Consider the following 18546-nt stretch of genomic DNA (forward strand, 5'->3'; position numbering starts at 1 on the left):
AAGATGTAGCTTCAGTTAAAGTTCTATGGAGAAACAATAATAGGAAAGAAATGACTTGGGAAGCTGAGGAAGATATGAAGTCCAGGTATCCATATTTGTTCCCACTCCCAGAGAAGGGTCAGATAGAGACATCACTGTCTTTAGGTGCGTAATGCTTTCTTTTTATGATTACTTGATCGTGTGGGGCCATTACTGTTGTTGTTGTAGTATCCCTATGAGGCATTGTATACTTTGGGTTGTTGTGATAGAATGGTAGTGGTATAGTTACAGGGGAAACTTTGGCGAAATCTTTGTAGAATTCCTAAGAGTTTAACATTCGAGGACGAATGTTTTTAAGGGGGAAGGATGTTACACCTCGTAAATCTTCGCATCATCGTAAGCAAACTAACGTGAGTCCAGAGAGGCTATGATACCTCTATAAGGCTAAGGAAGGCTTTCAATAAGTGTTAGATAAATATTTAAAGATTTGGGGATCAAGCGAATTGAAGAAATTAGGTTTGTTAAAAATTTGAAAAAACTTATCAGAATTTTGGACAGGATTTTTGGTCCAACTTCAAAGAGGCATATCTCCTAGAATATGAGGAGTTACGGAATTCATAACCTGTGTAGATTGAAGTTCAGAGAGTCTTCTTTCTAATGCAACTAACAAATAATATTTCTGTGAAGTACGACCCATACAAAAATGTACGTCCCGTACATTTTGGATGTACTTTACCTGAAATTTTCAGAAAGTTAAAAATTATAGAAAGTTTTTACCTCCAATGTACGGAATAAACAGTAACCCGTACTTTGCTTGAAATTTCAAGAATTGGAAGTCGGTGGAATTTTTTACTATCATATAAATAGAGGTTCCACCACCTAGGCTTCATTTTTTCACCCAAATCAAATCCCTAAAGTCTCTCTAAGGTCCCTCTAACATCCACAAACACCCCAAATCAAATCAAGAAAGGATCAAACTCCTAAATCCTCAACTAGTTCGTAAAAAGGTGTTTGTTCTTGTTCTACATGGAGTTGTGGTGAACTTGGCCTTGAGACAAATTGTGTGAGTTGAATTTCTTCGAATAAAAGGTATATTCTTCATATTATTGCTTATGTTGAGTTGAATTGGTGGCTTAGTAAGTCTTAAAATCAAGGGAATGGCGATAGAGAAGTCATGAGGTATTAAGTTGAAGTTGAAGACTAAGGGTTGATTTTTAAAGAGAAATGTGGATTGATTTAAGTTTAATTTGAATATAATCTCTTGGCTATGGTATTGTTGATGTTGTTGTTGTGTTTGGGCGTTTTTTTGAGATTTGGAGCAAGTAAGTGGTATAGGGGAAATGCTGCCCGATTTCATTAGCTCATTTATTAGTCTAGTTTGACCTTATAAGTGTTTCAAAGGCTTAACCCTAGTACGAATCATCTTGAATGTAGATTTACGAGCTCGGGAGTATAGGCGTTGAGTAGTTAAGGAGACGACGAGGTATGTTAAGGCTAATCCTTTTATGTTAAGACTAATCCTTTCTTTCTAAAGGCATGATTCCCTTATTATGAACCCATACATGATATCCATAATATTTTTATTCCTAAAAAAATGTTAGAAACTCATGATTCTCAAGGTTCTTATGATATTATTGATAAATGTTCTCCATGATGATGATGATTCAATTTCTAGAGATACCAAAACTTATAGTTTTTGATGTCATTATGATATTATTGAGCTTGTTTCATGATTATTGATTTTATTCATTGTTATTGATTTCACCTTATGGTAATTGTTCTTTCAAGGTGAGATATAGCGATGATGATGATTCCATAATGATAATCGGAGGATTACTGACCTTACGTCACTCCGATATAGTACCGTTTCATTTGAGCTCTCATGCATGCTTTATATATATATATATATATATATATATATATATATATATATATATATATATATATGTATGTATGTATGTATGTATTTTCTCGCACCGCGTCGCACTATAGTCGGCCGGGCAGGCACGTAGATGTGCATACCACTACAGTGGGCAGATTATGATGTTACCCCAGACGCGGGATGATATGATATATGGATCAGGTTGCACACCCGCCTCAAGAAGCAATCAGATGTACAGGTTATCTCTCTTACCTTATGTTTCTATATATTTTTATTATGTTTTTATTCATGCCTTACATACTCGGACATTATTCATACTGACGTTTTTTTGCTTGGGGACGCTGTGTTCATACCCGCAGGTAGGCAGGGAGACGGATCAGATCCATAGGTGCTTCATCAGCGATTTCCCAGGAGCGCTCCATTTGCTTCGGAGCTGCAGCCTTATGGTGTTATTCTTTTGTGTATTTATTTGGGCACAGCGGGGGTCCTGTCCCATCTTTATGATTTCATGCACTCTATGTAGAGGCTCGTATACAGATGCATAGAGTTAGATGTTGTTACATCCCGTGTTTTCATGCGTTGGAAAACGTGCGAGTTAAATGACATTAGTAACGGAAGCGAGGTTATCCCTCAAGCTTATAGGTGGTTAGAGTGATGATACAAATGTATCGTAAGGATTTGAAGTTAAACCAATCAAAGAAAATAAGTTTCGTTGAGGTTCGAAATTTATTTGAATGAAATACGGTCCAAGCTATAACATCCCGTATTTTTGGACTAGGAAATTGAACCATCCAACATAAGAAATTTTAACGAGGCCGTAGGATTTGGTCATATTCAGGCATGAAAATCAAGAACTCGGTGTATACGAGGAATGAGGTCCCGAAATAATTTAGGCCTTAACAAGTGTGACGACGGTGACTGGGAATAATATTTATGTATTTATAAAGAGGCTATGGACTAAATTTCTACCACATGATTATGATAATGAGTATATGAAGTATTTTAAAAGTGGTTCATGTTTAAGTGAACTGAGATCAAGGAATTAATTATGTGTGTAATTGGTTAAATGTGGAATTGTAGTGGAAGACGAGAAGCTGATTAAGACTATTGCATAAATATTACGTGGACCATAATTTTTTTAGTGATAGTCCAATCTTTGGATTTACAAGGGGTTGCCACGTGAAAGTAATTGAATTAAAGGATGACAAATAAGTTATGAATTGGGGGAGTCATAGCACAAGAAGTGCTTACATGACACGTCCAAAGTAGGATCATAAAAATATGGGACTTTAACATTTTTTCATTACAAATCCTGTGTAAGAATTTAATAATGGATTTGGATAGGACCATTTGATAATGGGTATGGGATCTGAAACGTTCACAAAGACCATATATACATATGAACAACTATTTTTGCACGAGATAGAGAAGCAATAGGCAGCAACCTTCTTTTATGTTAGAGATTATTCATTTGCGGCAAGCAGCAACGTGACATATATGAAGCATCTACTCCAGTTTCTTGGCTTTATCGTGGGTTTTATATTTGAGAAAACATAGTATAATTTTTCACAAGATCAGTATACGGGTTTAGCGTACTGCTTCGATCTCGTTATTCCATTTTTGACGCGTTGTTGAATCCGGGCATTCGTCAAAGTGAAGTAAAGGTGGAAAAAGAGTAGCTCTTGGAATATAAGGTTGAGGTGCTAATTAAGCCAAGTTCGTTGTTGAGTGCGTATTGACTACAAGAGGTATGTAAGGCAAACTTTTCTTTCTTTGGCATGATTCTCGTTGTTATTCGTTCTATATGTACTCCATATGATTCCATTCTTAGACGAGTAAGGTCTAAATGTTTCTTATGATGGATGGCTTATTGATATTGTACTCCTATTCTGTTCTGAAGGGAACACCCATAAGGTGTCAAGTTGAGTTGTGTCTATAGTTTTACTAATTATTTCGAGGAAATGAGTTTTATACTAAAGGAAACATAAAGTTTGATTTTCAAAACCACTCCGAAGGGGGTGCGAGATTTTACTACTTCATTTCATTTACGATTTATGTTTACATTCCATAGTATCATTCCTTTGTATTGATATGATCATTTATTCTTTGGGTAGGACAATAAGATGAAATTGAGTAGAATATAAGTAGTAAGAATTTCATAACAATTCTACCCTCAAACCTGGAAGTATGTCCTCCTAAGTCTAGTGAGATACAAATTTGATAACTTCATATGAAAGACTAAGGCTAATAACTGGATTATGATGAATTGGTTAGTGACTTATGATATGAATTGAAATTGATATTTGTTGATTGAGTTTTTGTTGATATGATGGTGATATTAAGCCAGAATCGGCTGCCCGAATGGGCCATCATTATTATGCTGAAAGCGGCCATCCGAAGGGACTATTATGATACTAGTCGGAAGCGGCTGTCCGAAGGGACCATTCTGTTAACATGTCGGAAGTGGCATGTGTGTTGGATTGCATTATTGACTTAAAGATTGTTTTGAGACTTCGTGTGCCCATTTTTGTTTCTTCCAGCGAAGGCTGCAGGTATTGAGTTAGATTGTGATTTCTTCTCTCCTAAGTCAACTTATGATTATGACTTGTTACCACCTTACATACTCAGTACATTGTCCGTACTGACGTCCTTTTGCTTGGGGACTCTGCGTTCATGCCCGCAGCCCCAGATTGTTTGGCAGGTTAAGTGTATAGCTAGGATGCTTGGACATCAGCTGGGATTGGCAAGTTATACCTCATTCTGGAGCTGTGTTGAGTCATGCATAGATATATATATATATATATATATATATATATATATATATATATATATATATATATATATATATATATATATATATATATATATATATATATATATATATATATATATATATATATAATTATGGGTATGTCAGGGCCCTGTCCTGACTCATAATGTTCAGTTTACTTCTTAGAGACTTCTGCAGACAGTGTCCTGTGGTATGTTTGTCGAGATGTCGACAAAGTGATGTCAGTTGAGTCATTTGTGGATTTTAAAAGAGTATGTATTTTAGATGATTTCAATTCGTTTAAGGTACTTATTTGATTGAAAGTTTTCATAATCGTTATAAAGATAATGATTTCTATTTGGAAAAGTTTTATGTTTTTAAAAGTTTTTGAAATGACAGGTTTTGATAGAGCGAGTGTCTAAGGGTTCGCTTGACTTTGATGAGAGTCGAGTGCCCGTCATGCCTACCATTGCTAGGGTGTAATAGATGTTCTATAACCTTATCAGTTCATATTTTTGTGTATCATTTTGGCAGCCTTGTCGGCTTGTGCCTATGGGCTTAGTTGAGGATGATTATATAGTTGTGCATTTATCTTTTAGATTCATGCCCTTGCAAATTATAATAGTTATGAGTTATCTTTGTGGTCCTCCTGGATATGATTATGAGATGTATGAGAAGGGGTGCTTGGGAGGTTAGCTCCGGGTGCCCGTCAGGGTTCTCTGGTTGGGTCGTGACAAGTGGGGTCACTTTTATATGTGTGAGGGCCCCATATATATTAACTGTTGATCACCAAGAAATTCAGGATTGTATCATTTCATTCATACTCTAGATCGTGCAGTTAGAGCAGTACTTTCAGTTTTTCTTCTAACTCGTGTGAATTACATATTTCAGAAAATGGCTCAAAAGAAAGTACACCAAGAGGACTTCAGCTACTAGCTAAAGGGATGCCGCTGCTACAGCTCAGGAAGAAGACGTTCAGACTTAGACAGCTGCTTCAGACCCAGCAGCTACACCTCCTAGTGCTTCAGATATAGATGTCAGGGGAGCTATCTAGTCACTCACCCAGATTGTTGCTAATCAGGCTCAACGTTAGGAAACAGCTCCTAGCATCAGTGCTAGTGGAGGATCTACTAGTTCCAGGACTCAGAAATTCTTGCGGATGAAACCTCCAGTGTTCACAGGGACTAAGGTAGAGGAGAATTCGCAGAGCTATATTGATGGGTTGAAGAAGGTGTTCCGCATTATGCATGCGACTGAGATAGAAGCATTGAAGTTTGGTGATTCTCAGTTACAGGATGTGGGCCATATCTGGTATGGGTCGTAGGAACAATCCCGAGAGGAAGATGCACTTCCTGCTACTTGGGATGAGTTTGCAGATGCTTTTCTTTACCATTTCATGCCAATTGTGGTTAGAGAAGAAAAGGATATTGAGTTCAAGAGACTAAGGCAGAGTAACATGACAGTCCAAGAATATTATCACAAGTTCGTTTGGTTAGCCAAGCATGCTCCCTATATGGTGCCCGTTATGAGGGCAATAGTTAGGAGATTTATTCTTGGACTCAAATCTGATTGCACGGTGATGTAAATACGGCTTCTTAAAATAACAACATGATCATTGCCAAGACGGTTTCTTTTGTGCAAGGTAATGAGGATCGAATGAAGGAAGAAGAAGAACTTCAAAAAGAGAAAGAGAGGAAAATTAGTAAAAGAGCTAAGTCTACAGGTAATTTTAGTCATGGGGGAGATGGAGGCAGAAAATTATTTAAGAACAGGTCAGCAGGACCTGCTCTATCTGCTGCTAATGCCCAGTCCCAAAGTTCAGGAATGATCAGAAGAAATAGAGTTTCAGGCGAGCAAGTTCCAACTCTCAGGCTAGTGTAGGTCAACAGACTTATACTATTCCAGATTGCAACAAGTGTGGCAAGAGACACACAGGTGATTTTTGTTTGGGTATGGTTGTAGCTAGTGGGGCCATTTTCAGAGAGATTGGCCGTCAATTTGACAAGGTACCGAGGCTAATGTGGCCCAGTCCATAAATTCAATAGCTCCTCATAATTCTCAAGTCCAGCAGGGGGTGGAGCTGCGAAGTCCGGTAATACGAGGGGTGGTCAGAACCGTTTGTATGCGCTGGTAGGCCGTCAAGATACAGAGGCATGTGCAAATGTTGTCACAGGTACACTAACAATTTTCACTTTTGACATCTATGCCCTTATTGACCCGGGATCCACCTTATCTTATGTGACCTCATTTGTTGCTAAGAATTTTGGGATTGAACTAAAAAAGTTACATGAACCCTTTGAAGTATCCACCCCAGTTGGGGAATCAGTTATAGTTAAGACGTATTTATAAGGGTTGCCCAGTTTTAGTCTATCACCGCAGAACCATAGCCGACTTAGCGGAATTGGAGATGGTAAACGTTGATGTAATCATAGGTATGGATTGGTTATCTTCATGTTATGCCACATTAGGTTGTAGAACCAAAATAGTGAGATTTGAGTTTCCTAATGAACTAGTCATAGATTAGAAGGGCAATTCAGTAGTACCCAAGGGTAGGTTTATTTCCTATCTAACATCCAGAAAGATGATTTCCAAGGGGTTTATTTATCACTTAGTTCGAGTCAGAGATACAGATACCCAGACTCAAGCCCTCCAGTCCATACCAGTCGTTAATGAGTTTCCAAATGCCTTCCCAAAAGATCTTCCTGGAGTTCCTCCTAACAAGGAGATTGACTTTGGAATTGATCTACTTACCGACACTCAGTCGATATCCATTCTGCCATACAGAATGGCTCTAGAAGAGTTAAAAAAGTTAATCCCAGTTGAAAGATCTTCTCGATAAGGCATTTATTAGGCCTAGTGTCTCACCTTGGGGTGCACCAGTCTTATTTGTCTGAAAGAAAGATGGTTCCTTACGCATGTGCATTGACTACCGCCAGTTGAACAAAGTCACTATTAAGAACAAGTATCCTCTCCCTAGAATCGATGACTTATTTGACCAACTTCAGGGTGCCCAGTGTTATTCCAAAATTGACCTCAGATCAGGTTACCATTAGTTGAAGGTTAAGGAAGTTGATATTCCTAAGACCGCTTTCAGAACCCGTTATGGTCACTTTGAATTTCTTGTTATGTATTTTGGGTTGAGCAATGCACCAACTGCTTTCATGAACCTTATGAACAGAGTCTTCAAGCCTTATCTTGATTTATTCGTCATTGTCTTCATTGATGATATTTTTGTGTATTCCCGTAGTGAGGCTGAACATGCAGAACATCTCAGAATAGTGTTGCAGACACTTTAGGACCGTGAGCTTTATGATAAATTCTCAAAGTGTGAATTTTGGCTTAAGTTAGTGGCATTTTTAGGCCATGTAATTTCAGGTGAAGGTGTGAAAAGTTGACTCTTAGAAAATAGATGCAGTAAAGAATTGGCCCAGACCCACTTCAGTTTCTGATATAAGAAGTTTCTTGGGTCTGGCGGGTTATTATAGATGCTTTGTGGAGGCGTTTTCCACTATTTTAGCTCCGTTGACTAAGTTGACTCAGAAAAAGGTTAAGTTTCAGTAGTCAGATGCATGTGAGCAAAGCTTTGAAGAGTTGAAGAAAAGATTGACTTCTGCTCCAGTTTTGACGCTACCAGAGGGAAACGAAGGATTCGTTGTATATTGTGATGCTTCGAGAATTGATCTCGGATGTGTCTTAATGCAGCATGATAAGTTTGTAGCTTATGCATCTCGTCGGCTTAAAACTCATGAAAAGAATTATCTGACTCATGATCTAGAATTGGCAGCCGTGGTTTTTTCACTTAAGATATGGCATCATTATTTGTATGGAGTGCATATTGCTATTTTCACTGACCATAAAAGACTACAGTATATCTTCAAGCAAAGGGAGTAGAATCTTAGGCAGAGAAGATGGCTCGAATTACTTAAGGACTATGATGTAGATATTTTCTATCACTTCATTGAGTTTTTTCCTGATACTGCCTTTATGAGGATATCTGTGAGTTGGTTCATAGACTTTACATATGGAAACTGGATGATGTTCTAATCAATTTTTTCTCTAATGAAATGACAGTCCAATTCAACATGTTTAGTGCGATCATATTGTAATGGATTTTGTGTTATTTAAATTGTATATTTATTATCACAAAACAACTTTATAGGTCCAGAACATCCAACTAAGATCATCCAGAGCTCTTTAGATCCATAATAGCTCGCATAAACCATGCGTCATACCTTGGTATTCTGCTTCTGCACTTGACCAATCAATAACCTTTTGTTTCTTACTTCTATAGGTAACAAGATTACCTTCAAGAATGTGAAGTAACCTGAAGTCAATATCCTAGTTGAGGGATCTCCAGCCCAATCAGTGTCGGTGTAGCCTTCAACAGTTGGTGTTTCATTCTGAGTGCAACAACCCTTTTCAGCAGCCTTTTTCAAATACCTTAGGAGCCTATGGCGCATATGCAATATTCGGCCTGGTATGAGTTAGATAGATCACTTTCCCACTAGTCGTTGATAACGAACTTTGTCAGCTAATTGCTGCTCAAAAGAAATTCAAAGTCGTTGGTTCATCTCCATCGGTGTTTCAGCTGGTTTGCAATCTAGCATTCTAGTTTTTGTCAATAAATCCAATTTATACTTTCACTGGGAAAGAGAAATACCTTGTCTCGACCTTACCACTTCAATACCTAGGAAATATCTCAGTGGTCCTAAGTCTTTCATTTCAAACGTGGTGGCTAAGTACTGTTGTAGTTTTTCCATTTCTTTGAGGTCATCACCAGTTAGTACTATATAATCTACATATACAATCAAAGCTATTATCTTTCTCCTATTGTGTTTAATAAAAAAGGTATGGTCAGAGTTATTTTACAAGTAACCAACAAACTTCATCTCCGACGCAAACCTCTCAAACCAAGCTGTAGGTGACTGTTTTTGCCAATAAAGTGATTTTTTTCAGTTTGCATATTTTTCCCTTATGCATGGGTCCTTGCGTAATGCCCAATGGGAACTCCATGTATACTTCTTCCTCCAAGTCACCATTTAGAAAGGCATTTTTTACATCATACTTTCGTAACGGCCATTCTTTATTCACTACAATTGATATAAGAATATGAATATTGTTCAGATTGTCCACTGGTGCAAAAGTTTTGTGGTAATCAATTCCATACTTCTGAGCGTAACCCTTCTCTACTAGCCTCGCCTTGTACCTATAAATGCTTCCATTTACTTTAAGCTTCACAATATATACCCATTTAGAACCAATCATCTTTTTTCTCTCGGCAGGGGAACCAACTCCCAAGTTGAGTTTCTTTTGCAAGGCTTCTATCTCTTCATTCATTGCCTTAGTCCATTTTGGATCCGTCAATGCCTCCTGCACACTTCTAAGAATAGATATTGTGGATAATTGATCAACAAGTAGAGCATATGAATCTAATAAACTATGATTTGAGGCTAATTGGATATTAGGCCTTGGTTCTAAGATCAGGTTCATATTATTTTCTAGTGACACCTCTTTTGATCTCGGTGGTAATTGAGAAGTGGGAGGAGAATCAAGAATTACTTGGGGTGCAACACCCTCTTTAACATTCTGTGAAAGCTCTTTAGTTGATGGTGTTAATACAGGTTCTTCTACGACATCTTCATTACTCATCGATACTACATCACTCTAGGATAGATTTAGCAAAGCTGGAGAATCTAGGGCTGATTAGAGTGAATCTTCAATTTCATGCATATTCTTACTCAATCTTACTTGCAATACTTCCAAGTCTAAGACCTCAACTTGGTTCGATTGAACTCTAGTATCTTTGTTGTTTAGATCAAGTACTTCACTCGCGTTCTCCCCCTGAAGAGTTAACTGGAAACTCCCATTCTATAGTAAGGTTCGTTCTCATAAAAGAAGATATCTAACGTAACATGCAACTTCTTATTTTGAGGATCATAACATCGATAGCCCTTCTGGCAGTCCTCTTAGCCAAAACACACACATCTTTTTGCACAAGGATCTAATTTACTTCTTAAGACCTTTGGAAAATGGACATAAATTGTACATACAAAAACTCGAGGTTCTAGGTTCAGCAGATGTGCTATTGATACGCTCAAATTACACCTAACAAACAGCGTAAAGCGGACGTTGTCAAATAGTAATCCAACTAGCTTGGGGTCAAATCCCACAGGGAATAGAGTGTGAAAAGATTACTATTGTAGTGTGGTACTAAACTTTCGGTCTAGTTTCGTATTCTGGTAAGTGTGTAAAAGAGTTTTGTTTATATTAGTTATTTTGATTGGGTTGTAATTAATTAGATTAAGAAACAATGGTTGTGTCCTCTTTTAGATGAGATGTAATTCTAGAGGTGTTACCAAGATATACTTCTAATGGATTGTTGTAAGGTATGCATTTAATCTCTATTTGACTTCCCAATATTTCCCAGTAGTTAGATAGTATTTCTGTTTATGATTTTCCCAAATATAAAAGAGTTGAAATTAAGAACATATAAAACTGTAACAAGTAGACTCTTCTTATTCCTAAGTGAGTTTATCAAATGAGGGTTAATGCCCCGAGTTCTCGTTACTTATTCCTACTGAACTCTAACTCTCTTTCCCAAGTAAAGCAAAGATTTATGGCTTAAGTCAATGTTTGCAACTATCAACCAACATGAAAGAATAACAAATAAGTAAAAACCAACAACCACGTATATTCTATCGCAAACACCCATTCACATAACACCCATCATTGGGTCCACAACCTTTTGTAGGAAAATTAGCTACTCATAGTATTTAATGAAAAACAAAGCACTGAAAGAGTCATTGTGCATACAATAGGAATCAAGAAGATGGAGAGATGAAATCTTGCCCTCAAAAGTTTCAACAATAATGAGTATTCAATACTTTGGAATAAAAATCTCAAAACTGATGATAGACGACCCATAAAACCCTAAACAAACTACTTATAAAGGTCCAAAAAGGTGGAAATTACTCATGACAAAACTGCCCCGATGGAACCAAGTACGGGCCATACAAACAAGTACGGTTTGTATCTTTTTATTCGGTCATCCCACTGCAAGTCTAGGTCAGATTGTACGCCAACTTATACGGCCCGTATTATGAAAGCACGGTACGTAAAATTTCTCCTTCAATTGTCCCACCTTCAATGTACGCAGTGATAGGTATGGCCCCTATAAAATTATACGATCCGTACAAAGTAACTGTATCAAGCATCTTCAAAAGTCAGGCATTCTATTTCTAGCCATCCATGTCCGGTATACATGTACAGCCCGTACAAATATGTAAAGTCCGTACTACTCTGAATTTTGTGGACTTTTGGTGAAATTTCCTTGTTTTTGTCTTTTGGTCATCAATTACCTGAAACACAACAAAAACACATCATAATGACACAAACTTGCTTAAAACAAGTAAAACTTGTCGTCAAAAGGCATAAAAAATGTCGTAATTCTACGGCACATCAGCTATCATGCAAAATAACTATGACTTTTGTTGAGGAGTTTTGAAGTCAATATCCCTTGAAGGAGATCGATGGATAAGATAAATAGCCGACTTTATTGCCTCCCCCCAATAAAATTGAGGCATGTTTATACCAAAAAGAGAGGCACAAACTACTTCCAAAATTTGTCTATTCTTTATGTTTACTAAACCATTTTGTTACGGTGTATATGTACAGGAAGTATGGTGTTGTATCCCCAACAGACTAAGATATTCTCCAAACGAACCATCAATAAACTCCATAGCATTTTCATACTTCCAAATTCGAATTTTCTTTGGTATTGAGTATGCACCATATTGTAGAATTCCTTAAATGCTCTACATTCATCTCTCCTCTTGTAAAGTAAAGGCACCCACATCATTCTAGCGCATTCATCAATAAAAGTGATAAAATATCGAGCTTTCAAAATAGAGGGGACCCTTACTGGCCCCTAAATATCAGAATGTATAACAATGAAAGGTTCTAAATATTTATTCAAACTTGGAAAATAAGGAATTCGATGGCTTTTTGCTAGTTCACAAATATTACATTAGAAATTTGAAACATCTAAATCAGAAAACAAACTCGGTCTAAGTTTCTTAAGATAACCAAAAGAGATGTATCCTAGTCTCCTATGCCATAGCCATATTTTTTCTTTAGCCTTCTCAACTCCACTTGTATGACATGCCTGTCCAAATTTATGTTCCCCGTTCTCAGTCAACTACAAATAGTAGAGCTTGCCTCGTTTAACACCATGACCAAGAGTCTTCCGAGTTAGAATGTCCTGAAAGATACAAAATAAGGGCCAAAAAGTTACGGTACAATTAAGAGATGAGTTAATTTGTCTTACAGACAATAGATTATTTTGGAGTGAAGGCACCACCAAAATAGTATCAAGTACCAAAGTATTGAACAATTCAACAGATCTCTCCCCCTTATACTATAAATATTTCCATTAGCTGTAAAAGTAACTTGTTGCGAGGATGGGTGAATGGTATGTAACTTACTAGAGCCTATAGTCATATGATCGGATGCTCCTGTGTCAATAATTCATGTATTTTCCTTAGAAGTGATAGAAAGAACATGAACCTTACCAAAATTACCTGGTTGAGCCATATTGGCAGTAGGTTGTGATTGTTCCCCTTGTGTGGCTATTGCTGCTTTGCTAGTCAAGTTCTTTCATGGTTTTTTTGAAAAATCCCACCATTTTGGATATCTAATAATCTATCTAATAATCTCATTGAGCGCTATTTGGAGTGTCCTTTTTTACCACAATGATTGCAAACAAATTTGTTCTTTTTCCTGATGATGGAATACTTCGACTCTTTTGGGTATCATATTGAACCACCATGGCTGAACTTTCAGGGTCTGGTCTAGAGCTTCGCATGATCTGTCTTTGTTTTGATTCTCTTCTTACATATGCATAAGATCTTTCCAAATCCAATAGGATCTTTTTGCAAAATCTCACCACGAACTTGATCAAATTCCAGATCAAGCCCACTCAGAAATATGTGAACTCGAAGCCTGACCACTATGGAATGTTAATGTACAATCCCTTCAACAGATTTCTCTTGCGTAGCTGTATGATGGTCAATTTCTTGAAATATTACAGCGAGTTCATTATAAAAGGTAGACAAAGGTCTACTATTTTGCTTGGTGGTGAAAGACTGTTGATTCAGTTCAAATAAGTGAGTCTCATCGGATCCATCATCATTATCAATGAATTCCCAAGCAATTCTCAACCAACATATGTGATTCATTCCCGTAAAGATTATAACACTCAAGAAGACTCCTTACCGCTCCGTGGGGAGCGGGATGAGCGATATATCTAAAGAGCGCCGGTGTAGAATGCAAGCAAAGTTGGAGCTCAGGCATTGATATATTCCATCAAGAGAAAGTTTTTGAGGCAATTTCCCATATTTCATTAGTTGTTGTCTGGTGAATAAATATTTGCATCAGATGCAGACTCATTGAATCAATAATGTCACACCCCTACGAGGAGTATGACGGGCTCCGACCTATAGGCTGGGAACCACCTGACTTATCCGTTACTTTGAACATCATAAACCATAACTCAAAGAACACCTGCACGCATAAAAGGCCCAACATAGAAATATTCGATCATTCAGCACATATGTACATATGCGGACCGACAAGGTCGCCACAACATAACGTATATCATAAATCCGGCAAGGCTAACAGTAAAGTATCACTGACCAAAACAATGCCAACATGACCAAATACCATGCTTAAATACCCCCACTATGTCTATGAGCCTCTAAGAGTGTACATATGAACATATATTACACTAACAGAAGAGTACCAAAAGATAGCAAGTCCGGAGTAGTGGCACTTGCTGACACCACTGAGCTAGAAAATCCTATTGCGGTCGCTCCTAAATAACCCTATCAGAGCCTGAAGAACGAAATGCAGTGTCCCGTGCAATGGGACGTCAGTACAGATAAAAGTACTGAGTATGTAAGGCTGGAAGCAATAACATAAGTGGGACGGAAATATAAATAGAGTAAAGGTAACCTGTCAGCTGAGAACATACAATATGCCATGCATGAATCTTAAAAATCATATATAAGTAAGCACATATCTGTATATGTATATCATATAAGTATTAGTGCTGAGGAACGTGCAGCCCGATCCATATATGTTAGTGCCGATGAACGTACAGCCCGATCCATAAATATAATGTGTTAGTGTCGAGGAACGTACGACCCGATCCATAAATATGATATGTTAGTGCCGAGGAACGTATGGCCCGATCCATAAATATGATGTGTTAGTGCCGAGGAACGTACGACCCGATCCATAAATATCACCTGTTAGTGCCGAGGAATGTAAGGCCCGATCCATAAATATAATATATACATAATGTAAATAGCATGCATGAGAGCTCATATGAAAGCTACAACTTTATTGGAGTGACGTAAGGTCGGTAACCTCCGATTTATGTTATGGAATTCGTGTCAAATCCAAAGAAATAACTTAACGATGATGAACATAATAATATACCAAGAAACAATCAAATAACTAAGACATTAAGAGTTGAGCTGCATGACATAGGAATGGAGTGATTTTATTATGGAACGCTCATATTCATACTCTAGTTGGATTCGTGCCAAGGAAAGAGAGACGAACGAACACCTTACATACTTTATCCGTCAAGCCACCACTTAAAGGATCCGTTACTTCGGTGTTTTCCCTTCACCCGAACCTATATATCGAGAAATACATCTTTAATCATACTTTTATCATATTTCCATCAACTTATAAGCACTAATTATTGAAGACTAATTTGGGTTACGAAAATTTGGGCAGCATTTCCCCTATATTCTTTACCTCCTCCAAATACCAAAACAACTCCCGAACAATACCAACAACATCAACAATAATATCATCAAGATTCTACAACATAAATATGTATAATTCCATCCAAAACTTTCTTCAACTTCAATCCACAAACCAACAATACCAACACCACTATCCATAGCTCTTATTCTCGTAAATATCCTTAAATCAATATTAATAAAAAAAGAGATTCATACCTTACCGTTACTAGAATAGGAAAATCTTCAATATTCACTGTAAACCTAAGCCAATTCCAACGCAAAATGAAACTATAATCACGGCTACACGCTATTCGGGCCTTGATTAATACTCCATCTATTGAAATTACTTAAAATCCTCACTTTTATGGTGTAGATATGCCCTCATATGCTTGCTGAATTTTTTGGGGAATTATTATGACAAACAAAGAGGGGTTTGAACCCTTATATAGTGTGCTAAAGTCGGTGGCACTGTAGCAACGCGCCCTGCTCTGTCCGCCTAACTTATAACGTCCATAATTCTCTATCACGATGTCATATCAATGGACGGTTTGTTGGTGCTGGTTGGTCAATTCACCTGTAAGATATCCGACTTTTTTCTTGCTCCAATACGCATTTCCATTAGTTGTGACCATAAAGGATAATTCGTTTCATCAAGAACCACACCAGTGGGAAAAGCAGAGTTGTCCTATTGGATTATGATTTGTGGCGCAAGGTTACTCGATTGGGTTACAAACGTGGCTGGAACCACAAGATTTAAGTTTAGTTTTTTCGTTTAGCTCTTCCATTCGAAAAGAACAAAAAAAGGATTCGAGATAAAGGAAAAAAAAATGTTGTTGCTTCGAAAAAGCTCTGATGCCATGTTGAATAGAAGCCACAGACTTACAATAAAAGAAATGCAGAAAGCTTTTTTTTATATCATATCTCATTGTTCTGATATACATGTATTTTTATACAGAAAAGAGAAAATCAAGAATTCTATTTTAGGCAATATATTATATATAAGAGGCAACAAAAAAAATATTCTTCTAATAAAATCTCCTAGAATTACGATCTCCTCTAATTACGAAATTTGATTTCCTCTAATCACGAGAGTTGAATCAATCTCTCATTGTCAATAATAACTTAAGCTTATTTACATAAGGTACATCCGACTTACGTCTCAAGGTGGAGTTGGATGGTTTTAACCAAAAAATAAAAATATTAAAAGATGAGAGAAGGTAGTATTATAAACTTGGAGGAAAACATTTTTAATAATGCCAAATTTTTATTCATTACCCCATACAACTTCAAACAATTTTTGTCAATCGAATATTGTGGCGGCTTTTTTGTCTTACAACTTCGTATTTAACATTTTTAGGTCCCCAAATTTTGAGTCTTCTTTTTTGTAAAACAAAGAAAAAAGTCTCACAACTAGTGTGTGACTCACACAGGAAATGTTTTTCAGGTGACGATGAAACTTTGAAATCAATCGACAAAGGTGACTGTCGTTTAAACTTGGAAAGTTTTGCGAATTCTCCTACTAGACATGGCCTACAGCCATGGGATGGTGAGACATCCTCCGATTTATTTAGTTCCAAAATTTCTCAACTGATACCATGAAAATCACCGAAATTCCCTAAGCAACATCATCATTGAAATAACTAACAAACAATCACAAAGATGATATTTATTAGGGAAATAATTTTGTCAAAATCAATTCGACGCTTTAATCATCAGTTTATCAGTAGGGATTATTGAAGACATTTATTTTTTCTGATCATAGTCTTGAGTGATCCAAGTTATTTTGACCCTGGAGTAGAAAGATAGTTACGAAACAGATTAGGTAATCCATATATATAGGAGTAATAAACTTCCAAGTGCAAATGTAAAATCAACTGCTACACGAACTTGCTGTTTCATTTTGCAAGTTCGCTTATTTACATCAACATGATGAGCACAATACGACAAACAAGTGATCATAATTAAAGCAAACCCATGCAAACACAAAAGACAGACATTATAATAAGAAAAAGCAGAATGAGGATTAATTAATCGGGTACATCGGCTTAGCAAGTGAAACCAGAATTATTCATTCCGCAGTTGTTGAGAATAAGGCTAAGAGTGACCGGCACATTCAGATTTATCCCCAAAATATTTGCTCTTATGGCAGTGCACAAGCAAGCCGCCACCTCTAGGCTCGCCAGCCCCTGGAGTAAACTGCAGCAGGGCAAAGTTGGAGGGGACCCAACCACTACATTCACCAAATTAAGTACATTTGCACATACCCCAAGTTTCAGAGCATCTCTTGGGCACCTTCCTTGTCCATTGCCTCCACCACCGCCATTTCCTGTTCCACCACCGTTGCCCGAACCGCCACCATTGCCTGAACCGCCACCATTGCCCGAACCGCCCCCATTACCAGAGCCGCCACCATTGCCCGAACCGCCGCCATTGCCCGAACCACCGCCATTTCCAGCACCACCACCACCATTTCCTGAACCGCCACCATTTCCAGCACCACCACCACCATTTCCTGAACCGCCACCATTTCCTGAACCGCCACCATTTCCAGCACCACCACCACCATTTCCTGAACCGCCACCATTTCCCGAACCGCCTCCATTTCCAGAACCACCACCATTACCGGGCCTGGGAGGATATCGACACGAGCCACAATCAGTTCCACTGACTATGGCAAAGAAAAGAAGATTCAACGAGAGGAAAAGGGTAACTAAGGCTCTAGTTTTGGAAGCCATGTTATAAGGAAGTTAAAGCAGAAAGTATTCCTTGTAAAGAGAAGTAAGTGCAAAGATGATTGAACGATGGTACTAAGGCAGGGTATTTATACTGCTAGAAGGGAATTAGTAGTCACTGTAGATGATGAATAATTTACGAACAGTCCCTCTTTGGCTATTTTTGTCTGATGAAAGCTAACTTTACGGAGAGGGTATTATTAAATTAGTAATGCGTGTGCTGCGTGGTGTTGAAAAGGAGTTAATCATAGAAGGAAATTCTGAGTCAGAGCCAAATTATTAGATTAACACTTTCACGGATTACAGCTTCATAGCTAATAGCTAGCTATTGTGATGCCCGTGACATGGAATCTCAAGGACATGATA

General features: G+C 37.6%; 1 protein-coding gene across 1 annotated transcript; it reads right to left on the reverse strand.

The window, feature by feature from the left end:
• Window positions 1-17254: 17254 nt before the first annotated feature.
• LOC132631724 (glycine-rich protein 5-like) lies at window positions 17255-18251 on the reverse strand. The gene has a single exon (XM_060347415.1). The coding sequence runs from the start codon at window positions 18181-18183 to the stop codon at window positions 17494-17496; it is 690 nt and encodes a 229-aa protein (XP_060203398.1). The 5' UTR covers window positions 18184-18251; the 3' UTR covers window positions 17255-17493.
• Between the last annotated feature and the right edge of the window lie 295 nt (window positions 18252-18546).

Source organism: Lycium barbarum, chromosome 3 (genome assembly GCF_019175385.1).
Source record: "Lycium barbarum isolate Lr01 chromosome 3, ASM1917538v2, whole genome shotgun sequence".
Taxonomy (NCBI): Eukaryota; Viridiplantae; Streptophyta; class Magnoliopsida; order Solanales; family Solanaceae; genus Lycium; species Lycium barbarum.

Bases quoted from the DNA above. Each gene is read 5' to 3' on its own strand.
- LOC132631724 (XM_060347415.1), bottom strand. From the start codon at position 18,183: ATGGCTTCCAAAACTAGAGCCTTAGTTACCCTTTTCCTCTCGTTGAAT.